At 50.1% G+C, this 13,920-nt stretch overlaps 1 protein-coding gene across 1 annotated transcript in view; it reads left to right on the top strand.

The window, feature by feature from the left end:
- Positions 1-13,920, top strand: part of LOC142582018 (neprilysin-1-like) — a 77,922-nt gene that overhangs the window by 30,519 nt on the left and 33,483 nt on the right. Inside the window, exon 4 of the mRNA XM_075691442.1 lies at positions 7,316-7,429. Within this exon, the coding sequence (XP_075547557.1) occupies positions 7,316-7,429 (114 nt within the window). The remainder of the gene's footprint in view (positions 1-7,315; positions 7,430-13,920) is intronic.

Here is a 13,920-nt window from a genome sequence, read left to right as displayed (position 1 = left end):
GCTCGATGATGCTCATAACCGAAGTCGGGCGTCCCTCGACGTTTCTTGAGCGCAGCGCACAGAGAAGGCCTCGTTCTCTCGTTCAGGTTCACACAGGACACTGCAAAGTGACTTCGGGAGAGTTGACATTTTTGTTCTCGTTCCCGGCAAGCGTTAGAACTACGCCGAAACTCAACCGGTCATTCAGCAAGCACGGCACAACCTTCACTAAGCCCTGCCAGGCTCTTTCCCCTTTTATACCACTGCCTAGTTCCTTACAGTAGTCTAGCAGCACTCAGAACGCGTCCACAAATTGGAAAATTGCACTAGAAAGCACATCATCACTTTGAAACACTACACAAAAGCAATATGTTAAAAATCGTGCCTCAGGAAGAAAAACATCAGTAACAAACAATTTTGAGGCTGATTCCTACGTTAGGGGCTTCGACTTAAGCCATCGGCGTTACCGTTGAGACTCCCCTTTTTGTAACGCACCTCAAAGGAATATTGTTGCAAAGCGAGGCTCCAGCGCAGGAGGCGGCCATTTTTGGGAGAGATGGTCTGCAGCCATTGGAGAGGGCAGTGATCCGTCTCAATGATAAACCTCGAGCCGGCTAGGTAGCATGACAATTTCTGAACGGCCCACACGAGACACGCACACTCTTTCTCGGTGGCGCTGTACGCCTGCTCACGACTGGTCAGCTTACGACTAGCATACAGGACGGGGTGTTCTACTTCTCCATTTTCCCGTTGGCACAGTAGAACGCCCATGCCTCGCTCACTAGCATCGCACTGAACAACAAACCCTTTTGTGTAGTCGGGCGATCGTAGCACAGGCTGGCTTGTTAGGGCACTCTTTAGGGCGCTAAAAGCTCTTTCCTTTGTCTCGTCCCAGACGACTGTTTGCGGCTCTGTCTTTCTTAGAGCATCCGTCAGGGGAGCCGCGATATCAGAGTACCTGGGGATGTACCTCTGATAGTAGCCGGCGACACCTAAGAACGACCGAATATCGGCCTTCGTGCGCGGTTGCGGGAAGTCTCGCACAGCGGCCACCTTTATTTCAGAGGGGCGGCGACGACCCCGTCCAATCACGTGACCGAGGTAGACAACCTCGGCCTGTGCTAACTGGCACTTGGGAGCCTTGACTGCCAAGCCCGCATCGCGCAGGCGGGTTAGCACTGCCCGCAAGTGGGCCATATGCTCAGACCAGGATGCGGAGAATATCGCTACGTCGTCTAGATACGGTAAAGCGAATTCTTGCTGTCCCCGCAACACTTTATCCATGAGGCTTGAAAAGCAGTATGGCGCGTTCTTCAAACCAAAACTCAAAACTTTAGGACGGAACGTTCCCATTGGTGAAATGAACGCCGCATACCTACTAGCCTCTTCTGTAAGTGGAACCTGCCAATAACCCCTGACAAGATCTAGGGTGGAAATAAACTGAGCGCTACTAACTTTCTCAAGGCGCTCCTCGATGTTAGGGATCGGATAAATTTGATCCTTAGTGATGGAATTAAGCCTGCGGTAGTCGACGCAAAGACGAGGTTCCTTGCCCGGTACCTCAACTAAAATCAAAGGGAAGGTATAATCACTCTCACCTGCCTCAATAACACCGAGCTGTAGCATTTTCTTTACCTCAGCCTCCATAATATCGCTCTGGCGGGGTGACACCCGATACGCCTTGGATCGTACTGGCTCTGGGGAGGTAAGTTCTATATCATGAGTAAGGACAGAAGTCCTACCAGGCCTCTCAGAGAACAGACCTTGAAACTCTTGTAAGAGCTGGTGTAGTTCGGTTTTCTGCTCAGGCGACAGCGATGCTCTACTGATTAAGTCACTAATGACTTGATCGGTGTCTTTCCTGTTCGTCACTGAGCCTAGTCCCGGAAGCTCGACCGGAAGCTCTTCAGGAACGTTTACCATCATGCACACCACTGCTTCCCGTTGTTTATAGGGTTTGAGCAGATTACAGTGGTAAACTTGCTGTGCTTTCCGCTTTCCTGGCAGACTCACCACGTAGTTGACGTCCGACAGTTTTTGAACAATTCGTGCTGGGCCCTCCCACTGCACGTCTAGTTTGTTTTTTAGCGATGTGCGCAATATCATGACCTCATCGCCCACCTCAAAACGACGGGCCCTGGCTGTCCGATCATAATAAACCTTGGCCCTCTGCTGGGCCTTTGCCATTGCTTCACCTGACAACTCCTGTGCCCTTCTTAAGCGTTCGAGGAGCTTAAGCACGTACTCCACCACGACTGGGTCGTCGCCCCTGCCTTCCCACGATTCTCGAAGCATGCGAAGCGGAGATCGCAGCGAGCGACCGTACACCAGCTCAGCTGGCGAAAACCCCGTAGCCGCATGCGGCGCGGTCCTTAATGCAAACATCACCCCAGGCAGACACAGCTCCCAGTCCGTTTGTTGTTCAAAACACAATGCTCTCAACACGCGCTTCATGACGGAGTGGAGCTTCTCAACGGAATTCGACTGTGGGTGGTACACCGAGCTGTGTAACAGCTTTACCCCGCACCTTTCGAGAAAGGCTGTCGTCAAAGCGCTCGTAAACACCGTGCCCTGATCTGACTGGATTTCCGCAGGAAAACCAACTCGTGCAAATATGGACAGTAGTGCATTGACTATCTCAACTGAGCTGAGTTCTTTAAGCGGCACTGCTTCAGGGAACTTTGTCGCTGGGCAGATCACAGTCAAAATGTGTCTGTACCCCGTGGCTGTTACCGGCAGAGGTCCCACTGTATCAATAACGAGCCGTCTAAAAGGCTCCGTAATGATAGGTACCAACTTCAACGGCGCCCTCGATTTGTCCCCTGGTTTGCCCACCCGCTGACAGGTGTCACATGTCTTCACAAAGTGGTCTGCGTCCCGAAAACACCCTGGCCAATAGTACTCTTGCAAGAGACGGTCCTTAGTTTTCTTAACTCCTAGGTGTCCGGACCACGAACCCCCATGCGACAAGCGCAACAGATCCTGACGGGAGCACTGAGGAACGATCAGCTGATCGAACTCCACTCCCCTGCGGTCTAGATACTTCCGGTACAGGACCCCACCTCTTTCCACAAAGCGAGCATTTTTCTTGGCGATACCTCCCTTGACAATGCAGCGTATGTTTTCTAGGCTGCCATCCTTCTTTTGCTCGGCTATCAAAGCCGACCGGCTGACTTTTAGCAACCTCTCAAGTCCGTCTGACGTAGGCGCGATGAGCAAATCTGCAGATAGCTCTTCTAACTTTCCCGTGTCGGGAATTTCCTCTCCAGTATCTGGTGCCTTTAACGCTACAGGCTCAATTTTATTCAGTTCGGGCGTGCTCTGAATATCAGCTTGCTGCGCCTCTGACCCTTTTTCATTGTTCGACAACGTCGGCGCCGCAACTACCGCCTTTGCAGCGAGCTCCCGAACCTTCGATCTGGTTAAGGCCTGAACGCTAGCCTCACCAAACAAAAGCCCCTTCTCGCGCAGGAGGTGATCGGACCTGTTCGAAAATAGGTACGGGTACTGGGGGGGCAGCATAGATGACACTGCGGCCTCCGTCTCAAGCGCTCCGAAAGGTCCTTCAATAAGCACTTTTGCTACGGGCAGACACACGCTATGAGCTTCCACGGCTTGCTTGATCCATGCGCACTCGCCCGTGAACATATCGGGTTCTACGTAGGAGGGGTGAACTACATCCATCGTAGCTGCGGAATCGCGAAGCACTCGGCACTCTTTCCCGTTCACGAGGAGGTCTCGCATGTAAGGCTCGAGAAGCTTCATGTTCTCGTCAGTGCTGCATAATGACAAAAACACGACTTTTGTTTTTGTTTCCGGACGCTGCGCCGAAAAGTGACCCGGCTTCTGGCACGTATAACACACGCGCGCTTGCCTCGTCTCGAACCGCTTTCTGCGTTCGGCTTCGGCAGCCGCCGTCTCCTTACGTTCTGTCGGACTGCTTTCACTCGCATCCGCACTACGTGTGTCCCCCTTTAATCTTATGGGCGTGAACTTCGGCCTCTCAAACTTCGAGCCAAATTCACCCTTTTGACCGTCTTAGCTCCGCGAGCCCGACGCGTCACAAACTCCTCGGCTAGCTCAGCGGCTTTAGCCACTGTACTAACGTCTGGCCTATCCAAGACCCAGTACCGCACGTTCTCAGGTAACCGACTATAAAACTGTTCTAGCCCGAAACACTGCAGAACTTTCTCGTGGTCACCAAACGCTTTCTCTTCTTTGAGCCACTCCTGCATGTTTGACATAAGCCTGTAGGCAAACTCTGTATATGACTCACTTTTGCCTTTCTCATTTTCCCGAAACTTCCGACGGAACGCCTCCGCTGACAGCCTGTCTTTTTTAGCAGACTCGATTTCACTTTGTCGAAATCCTCTGCCTCCTCTCTATTCAAGCGAGCGACTACGTCGGCCGCTTCGCCGGGTAACAAAGTGAGCAAGCGCTGTGGCCACGTTTCCCGAGAGAACCCCTGCTTCTCGCAAGTTCGCTCAAAGTTAACCAGGAACAAACCAATGTCCTCTCCAAGCTTAAACGGCCGCATCAGGTCAGTCATTTTGAACAATACTCGTTCTCCTGCACCGTGTGCCTGACTTCCATTACGAGCGCGTTCCATCTCTACCTCGAGACGCTTCATTTCCAAAGCGTAGTCGCGCTCTTCTTTTTCTTTTTGTTTTTGTTCTTTTCGTTCGCGCTCCTGTTTCTCTTTTTGCTCTTTAAGTTCGCGCTCCTTTCTTTTTGCCGTCTCCCTCTCCTCAATGGTCTCAAGGCATTCCGACAGCTCGTCATCCTCAGCTTCTAACTCAAGAATAGCCCTTAGCAGTTCTGGTTTTTTGAGTTTGTGCGAGACATCCAGACCCAACTCTCTTGCAAGCTCCAGCAATTTCGGTTTGCGCAACGACTTCAAATCCATGGCTGCTCTGAATGCTGCTTTCTCTACTGCCTACTATTGTCTTGCCGCAAACTAACCCGGCAGCAACGACAACCACAATTACCAGCTCTGTTTCTGACGCTAACAAAAGCCTGGCAAAACTCAGAAGAAGAAAGTCCCGCACTCACCAAACCTCGCAGCCAAGAATTCAGCGCAGTCGTTCCGCTGCAGGCAACCAGTCATCACACAGGGCTCGTTGCACTGCTCCCGGATGGTCGTTGTGCTGCTCAGCATACAGTCAACTGCATATCTTCGCTGCTGGCCTCCGTTGTCGCGATCTCACCGCTGGCAGACAGTTGTTGGAAACTCAGCGCTGACGCGCGTTGTTGCACCTGGGTCGCAAGCCCCAAGGGTAGCGTTGGCCTGGCGGCCTGGGGCACAACTGGAAGCATTCGAAGGTCCCGGCAAAGCATGAGTCGACTGGTAACAGAACAACTTGTTTATTCTAGCATCGCATAAGAGCGGGCGGTCAGGTCGACCGAAGTGGAGAGACGGGAGAGCACGTTACTCAACAGAAGAAATCGGAGCCTCTCTCGGCGTCCGGGGGCAGCTGCTTTTATACTCTCGCAGTTGAGGGCAAGAAGGAACGCCTCTATAGACGCGCACGTGACTTCACCGCTCGGGCACGTTGGGACGAGTAGGTGACGCATCCGCCGGGCCGGCGCCGCTCGGCCACGTTGAGACGAGTAGGTGACGCATCCGCCGGGCCGGCGCCGCTCGGGGACGTTGAGACGAGTAGGTGACGCATCCGCCGGGCCGGCGCCGCTCAGACCTCGCTTCACAGTTGGGGGAGCTCCTCTCCCCGGCTGCCGCGCTTTGACAAGCGTGGGCACCAACATGCACACACACACACGCGCGCACACGAAAACACGTGGCATTGGAACATGCCTGGACGCGCTTGGCGGGGAGGCGTAGCGGCGGCGCCGAACGGGCCAAAATGTCTGCCGCTTTGAACGAAGCCCCGGCGTCCGTTGCATCCGCGCCGGCTATACCGCGCGTCGTAGGCGAAACGTAACATAATGTAACCTTCTCTGGGTGGTCGCAGTTTCCTTTTTTTTTTTGGTAAAGCTTCCTTCTGACGTTGCGAATAGATTGGGAAAAGTCGTCGGTTATTGAATAGCTTGAGCCATTCAATTTTCAGTATCGTTATTAAATTCCAATTTTGTCACGGTGGTCCAGTAGCTTTAATATTACTGGTCTCACTTGGTGTTCCTTACACGGCTTTCGAGCCTCCATCCGATGAATTCTTTCGGTTCCTGCGGTAGCAAATTCTAATACAGCTTCAAATATACCTTCGTCAGCGGTATCGCGTAAAGATTCAGCTGTTTCATTGTGTTACTATTTGAGACCATATATGATAAGATTAGATGGCCGGCTTCTATTTTCTAGAGCGTCTACTTTCTCCGTCATAGCCGTAATTAAGCCCGCTTTCCAGCTATGCTATTCTTTTTGCGCAGTCACAGACTTGTTTTTCAAGCTCGCCAATTTTCTCAAGATGCTTGTTCATGGCATTCAACTTATCGTTGGTTTCAGTCTTCCCGTTATTAATTTCCTCAATGTCTTCAGCTATCCCTTTTAATCGCTACGCCACTGTAGGGCCCGGATTCGGTTCGGCGTCGCAACCGAGAAGCAGTAAAGATCTCGGGGAAACTGTGACATCATATTACATTTCACACAATAGCGTAAGGGACCGTGGGTACAGCAGCAAGAATGCATAGACGTTGTCGCTGCGATATGACTTTGCGTTGCGTTTTCCCACCTACGTGAAAAAATAGCAGATTTAAGTAGGGCATCTCGGCGTTGCTGCCATTATCCCCCTGTAGCTAATTCAACCTCTTATTGGTCTACGTATCTTTTTTGACAAAATATTTTGTCATTAGCATTTTATGATTGTTGTTTGTTTATTCAGCTACTGTACCTGGCCGGTTAGCAACTTGGTGCAGCTTCATATTGTAACATACGTATGTTCTATCCGCCGCGGTTGCTTCGTGGCAATGGTGTTAGGCTGCTAAGCACAAGGTTGCGGGATCGAATCCCGGCATGGCGGGCGCATTCCAATGGCGGGCGCAATGCGAAAACAACCGTGTACTTAGATTTACGTGCACGTTAAGGAACCCTAGGTGGTCCAAATATCCGAGTCCCCCACTACGGCGTGCCTCATAATCCGATCATGGTTCTGGCACGTAAAACCCTGTAACATTTTTTTACGTATGTTTTGCGACAATTGTGGGTGCATGTTCGTTCTCTCTTCACTGTTAGCTTTGATGTTTGTTGAGCTCTTTCTTTTTATCCTATACGAGGTGAGAATATTTCTCGGCGCTCTTTCGCGACAAATAAGTAAAAGTGTCACTGCAGGAGCTGACCTCCTTTTTCCTATTGTGTCCTCACATCGTTCGATGACGTGTCCGCCAGGTGAACGCGTACTATCTCTCCGGCAACCGGCTGCTGGTCCCCGCCGGCATCATCCAGGAGCCCGTGTACTTCCACGACGCTGCCGACGCCTACAACTACGGCGCGCTGGGACAGGTGCTGTGGACGCCCCGCTTTTATTTGTCACTCCGTTGTCATGGAAACCTTGAAGGGCAGCTAGTCGAGCATTGAGTGACTTAAAGGGACCCTGAAACGATTTTGACGATTTTCTACAAACCCACTGAGTCGTTAGAGTAGGTCATTCTGATCATTAATTGACACATCTAAGTGCTCTGCGTAAAGCGTGTAATTATAAGGTTTTAAAAATGCACATCGCTGCCGATCTCAGCACACTGCTCGGCGTAATTTTAAGCCGCCCCTACCCATATGACCGAAATCACCCATATGACGTCAGTGGGGCGAGCTATCCGATTGGCTGACCAGGGCTCGTGACCGATAATTTTTCAAACTTTATGCTAAACAAATGATGTTCGTAATAGTTGGAATGCTAGTTAATTTGTTTTTATAAAAAGAAAATAACATAGAGAGAATGCACAAGCACAATTTTTCAGTACATTTAAGCACTTCCGGCACACAGCAAGTGTCGTCTGCTTGTGTTACAATGTGCTCCGTCTTTGACGAGAGCTCCGCCGTCAGTATCGGTTTGTCTTTTCGCGAGCACTTTGATTCGACTTTGTTGCGTTGTGGACTGCAGACTGGCAATATGTCAAGCTGCGACATCGTGTCCCTCTGCAAGCCAGTACACGAGCTGACTGGCTGCAGCGCATCGGACTGCCACTATCTGATCGGTGCCAGGGTTTGTGCGATTGCGGCTGTCACTTTACACCGGAAGATTACTAACGCAATAGCGTTTCGCGAGTCCGGTATTAGGGTAAACGCAAGCGCAAGGGGACAGGGCCTGGCCATGAACAGAAGCGCAAATGTGAATGGTCCGCACGGTGCAGCCACCTGGTGGCATATAGCTCAACCACACACAGTAGCAGTAACAAAATATATTCTTCTTTGCTGCTGGTGTAAATTTTCGCAGGGGTGTAATCGTTAACACGTTGTTTTTATATATGTTTAAAATATGTTACACTTGGTTAGAGCAATATTAGCTCTTTCTTTGGACGGTTAAGCTCTGCGCCAACGGGTGGCTGGACCGTGGAGGCAGGCACCCGTATCAGGCAGCTCACGTACGTCTACGCTAAAGTTACTTCACCAGCTTGAGTTTATGCCTCCACCGTTCCATCGAAATGTTCAGCTAGTGTGTGATTACCGGAATAACAGACACGTTCGGTGCTGCGACAGAATGCTCGCAACGCACGCTGCTTCGATAGCTTTCGCTTGGGGTCGACGGCCAAGCGGCTAACGGAGAGGTTTCTCGCGGTCGAGGGCGGGCTATAGCGTAGCTATACCATTGCGTACGCTAAAAAATAGCGGGTCGTCACTGCGCATGCGCTGAACGCTAAACGAAATAGCGGGTATAGCGGGCGTACGCAACGCAAACGAGTTAGCGTTAGCGTTTTTGCGGGTTTTGCGGAGTTTGCGGGAAACATGGCGGCGGTCCCGGCTGCCTGCTTCGAATTGAATTTGGCGTTGCTTTTGTAAAATGCACTTCGTTCGTAGCAAATGACTGTGTAAACGGCTTTCGCTTAGTCTCAGGCCGCTTCGACGACACAGTATTATGGATAACCTCGTGGTGTTTTAGAGATCGCTTCTCGTTTCGAACGAGTCGAAGCCTAACGAAAGAAACGTTCGAGATGTCAGCGCCACCTATCGCTACAGGCGCGAAATAGCCGCAACGACAGCATATGGCCTCTGAGATCCGAAGATATCGCCGGCCAACTAAAATTGTAGAAAACGTGCGCTGCTTAGCGTACGCTATATGATAGCGTATAGCGTACGCTATAGTTACGTACGCTAAACTAAAACTGTCTACCTCTTTATACAGAATTTTACATCAGAGAAAGGACTCTTGAGAGTTGTGGTTACAGGCTATCACTATAGCTAACTGTTTAGTTGTTTCAATGCAACTAGATTAGTTTTTCATTCGCTTTGAAGTTAGTCGTTTACTCACAGGAGCATAAAAGAGCGAGTCATTTCAAAACATAGCCACAACATAGGATAAAGAGGAAGAGGCACGGTTATATAGACATGTCAATATCGCAGTACAAAACCTCATTTGCTCTTAAAGACTTTCTATTCTCACGACTTGTGGTTTGAGAAGGCGGCTATGTGCGGTGTGTGTTCTTCGAGACGAGAAAATATTTAAGAAAAGTGAGCATTAATGACCAGATTACACGCAAATGACTATTTATTCCAGTACCCCGGCACTCTTCCCTTTTCCCGCACAAGCACGAATTAGAGATTAGGATGTGTTTCATGACTGACTTTATTGCGCCTATAAATTACTATTTTAATCCTTTGTTTTTACAACACACACATATTTTTTTACAGAAACACTCAGCGTACCGAACATGGCGTTCTTGCAGTTAAGTTCTTCAATGAGGCAGACATACTTTGCCGCTAATAACGTGACAGAATACTAAAAAACGCAATATTTTAACCCTTTCAGCGTCACTCACGTATACCGCTATGTTTCCGCATTTCTGTCACGCCATGTTCCCTTTGACATTCCTTTTGTCGGGCAGGAATGAGAGGACCGCACAAACAAAGAATTTGCAGTTATTCGTGTTATTTTTTTCAGCATTTCTGCACAACCAAAAATTATCTGCCGTGTTCGCTTCATAATATCTGAGAAAAAAATCCGATGCTCGCGGTGCCTCACCTTCGAAAAAAACCAGACACTGAAAGGGTTAAATTACTTTTTTTTTAATCTGAACCGTGGGGGCGGTTGTTTAAAAGGCAAATTTGTAGGGAGCCACATTTTAATACACCCTCATTTTTCTTTAACTCATCAGAATTGCACCTAACGCAAGAGATTTATCATAGGATTTTAACGCTCAATCCAGGCAATATCGAAACAGAGAGCGCCTTGAGAGCAGAAAAGGCAGCCCCCCTATCATACCAGACGAAAACGCCCCGTGACGAAGCTTGAAACTAAACTTCGCGGCCAGTCGCGGCAGAAACTCCTACGGCACGATTGAAGGGCACCCTATACCCCAAGTAGACAGGATAAGGGTCCTAGGATTACACCTCCAATGCAACCGAGCAAATCAGCATACCTTGCAAACACTACAAACAACAGTAGATAATACGCTCCGCCTGATAGGGAGGATCTCCAACAAACACGGAGGGCTTCGAGAGAAGGAGCTAATTCAACTAATCAAGGCTTTTGTCTTAAGCAAAATCACCTTCGCACTACCGCATCTCTCACTCTCTAGGCAGGAAGAGGAGACTGTGAATTGCTTGATTCGCAAGATACACAAAGTCGTTCTTGGTGTTCCAATTAGAGCATCCACACAAAGGGTGATGGCCACCGCCACACTAAATACCCTTCAAGAATTAACCGAAGCCCATCTATCATCACAATACCATAGACTCACCACCACTGAAGCTGGGCGTGAGATCCTGAGACAACTTCATCATGCTCCACCATTCAACGAGAGTAGGCGACATCAACTTCCTCCGAACATACACGGCCAATACCACATCCAGCCCCTACCCAGAAACATGCACCCCGAATTTCACGTCAAACGCCGCAAACGTCGAGCCAAGGCGCTACAATGCAGCTATGGACAGGCTGAAGGAGTGTACTATGTGGACGCTGCAGCCTACACCCCTCAACATCGTTATGCTATAGCGGTCGTAAACAACCAGGGCAACACTGTTTGTTCAGCATCAGTCAAGACCACCTCGGCGGGTGACGCGGAAGAGGCCGCCATTGCACTTGCATCGGGGCTACCCAATTGCGACGTCATTATTAGTGACTCTAAGACTGCTATCCGGAACTTCAGTAACGGCTACATTAACAACCTCGCGCACTCTCTGCTTGTAGCTCACCCACCAGAAAAAGACATCGCTCTCGTATGGGCTCCAGCACATCAAGGACTCCATGGCAACGAAATGGCTCATGCCGCTGCTCGAGGATTCACGGACCGAGTGGCCGCAAATATGGGCCTAACTCTAAAACCCAATGACTCCCAACAACACACCAATAAAGACACACTCGTCACATTCCATGAAATTTGCACGCATTACAGAAACCAACGCCTATTGTATCCACCTCTCTCTGTGTCTAGAACGCGCCAGAGGGAAATACTGTGGCGACAACTACAAACTCGCACTTTTCTTACCCCGCGCATTTTGCACTTATTCTTTCCCGCCACATACCCGACACCCAAGTGTCGCTTTTGCCCTGTCCCCATAGCAGATCTCTCCCATATCATGTGGTAATGCCCCATCAAACCCCCCCCCCCCCCCCCGCAAGCTCAAACCATTAATTAGTAGCGAGCAGCTGTGGGAGACCGCCCTGCGCAGCTCCGATCCCACCCTACAGGACCGAGTCCTGAGGTGGGCTGAGGAGGTAGCGGAGGCCTACCACGACTGGTAGACGGACCTCTAGCCACATAATGTGGTGATGGACGCCTGCTGGGACTGTAGTACTTAGACCTCCCTCTCTCCCCCCCGGCCCCTCCCCTTTCTTAAAAGGGGAATAAAGTTCATTCATTCATTCATTCATCCTACGGCACGTTTTTCCCGGCAACCATCTGCCGCGGCGTGTTGTATCAGTATATGCAATGACATGTCATCATTCAAACTTTGTTACACACATCGTCACACGGCATTTGCGTCTTACGCAGCTGCTGTGTGTGCTCGATTTCTATGTTGCTTGAATTGAGCGTTGAAATTCGATGGTGAATATCTCGAATGAGGCGCGATCATCAAGATTTATTGAAAGCAGACGGGACATTAAAATGTTACTGCCGCCAAATTTCCTCTCTAAACAAATGCCTACAAGGTTCTAGCGAAACAGTTTATCAAATTTGGAGTACGCTTAGGAAGCTACGACTTTGAGTATGGAACGCGATAGCGTTCAAAGATCACTCCGGCAACTACAGCTTATGTAACCACGATGTTTACCGGGAAACGCAGGTGGCGAACACTATTCACGAAGGCGAGCTTTCTGGGGCGTGCTCCTCCTGCTAGGACAAACATAAAACGGCATCTGGAAAAGGGGTTTGTGTTTGAGTTTCGCGTAACAGAATTATGCTTTCTCGTATATTCAAATTACGATACGACGCTATCACGTCTGGAGGTTGTGTGTAAGAAGCACTTTACGAATTTTCTAACGCATTTTACTTTGAGAAATTCAATTAGTTCAGTAACAACTGTGCGCCACGCGGAGGTCCTGCGTGGATCGACATTTTTCTCATGAGGGCAACATCGCCGCCGCCGACGCCGGATTCCTTGCAGCACGGGGACCTCAACGCGTTTGCAATGAACACTTTTATTGCGTTAGCAATTATATGGACACTCCACGCGCATTTATGCCGTCGCCGTCACCGCGAGGTTCCGTATGAGTGAAAGCGGGTGGGGCTGAGCCGGCGAACGCGGTTCAATCTCGCGTGCGCGGACGAGGAACGCCGCCCAGATGCGCGCACTCTCCTGTGGCGCGCGAGGCAGGGGGGCCATGCGAGGGAGGAGGGGCGCTTCTTCTTCCGCGGCTGCTAGGGTGCCTCGACGTGCTCCTCGTGCGCCACTCCGTACAGAGGGGAGACAACCGCGGCGTCTACTACGGTTCTGGCCACGCGATGCGCGTGCGCCGTGGTAGACGCCGTATATGGAGACGTTGCCGGCGCTCGTGTGTCTTGAAAGCGGCCTCCCTCGTGGCCAATGTGCGCGCCCGCGCGGGCCTCATCTGCAAAGCGATCTGCGATGTTTGCAGAGTGCGCGTAGCGCCGGTAGCTTCGTATGCGCTGTGCATTCGATGTTTCGTTCGCGTTGAAGTGACATATGCACGGAGGTCAATTGGCTCGCGGCTACGAGCCAACGTTTTCACAGACTCTAGCGTTCTCACAGACAATTTTGGCTGTCATTGAGCTAGATGTGTTCATGTTTACCTGTGCGTGCGTCACACCGTACTGGTTAACTTAGTTAAAACACGTTGACGGCTAGTTGGTTTGAATCCATTATAGAATATGTAAGCGCGTCTGAACATGGACGTAGAGAGAAGTAGACACACAAAGACAGAGCTGTCTCTGGGTGTCTGTTACTTTCTACGTCCTCGTTGCGTCCCGCTTACACATTCCCTCATTGTTAATTTAGTTAGAAAGCGAATATTCACAAGCTTATACGGCCGAGAAAACTACTACACTTGCTTCGTACAGCTATCTGCTAATTTGATATCGCAATCGGTGCTTCGCCTTTCGTGCGGAACTGCGAATTTGTTTAGTCAGGTAGTCTTCTGATACTCACGTTATTAGCGGCAGAAAATTATGTCGGCCTCGCAGAACTTATCTGCAATACAAGCCACGTTCGCTAATCTAATAGGCTATCTATAAGAGCATCTGTATGATGTAGAAAAAACACATCATATGTGCATGTGTTTGTACTTAGCACCTAAAATGCTTCTGGTGGCACTCTTCTTGTTTCAAATCGCAAACGGTTACTTCTTTAAACTAGACTTCGTAGCGTTAACCGGT

The sequence above is a fragment of the Dermacentor variabilis genome, chromosome 5, assembly GCF_050947875.1.
Source record: "Dermacentor variabilis isolate Ectoservices chromosome 5, ASM5094787v1, whole genome shotgun sequence".
In the NCBI taxonomy this organism is placed as follows: domain Eukaryota; kingdom Metazoa; phylum Arthropoda; class Arachnida; order Ixodida; family Ixodidae; genus Dermacentor; species Dermacentor variabilis.
Note: the sequence above shows the minus strand (reverse complement) of the source record. Positions and strands in the feature narration are given on the sequence as shown.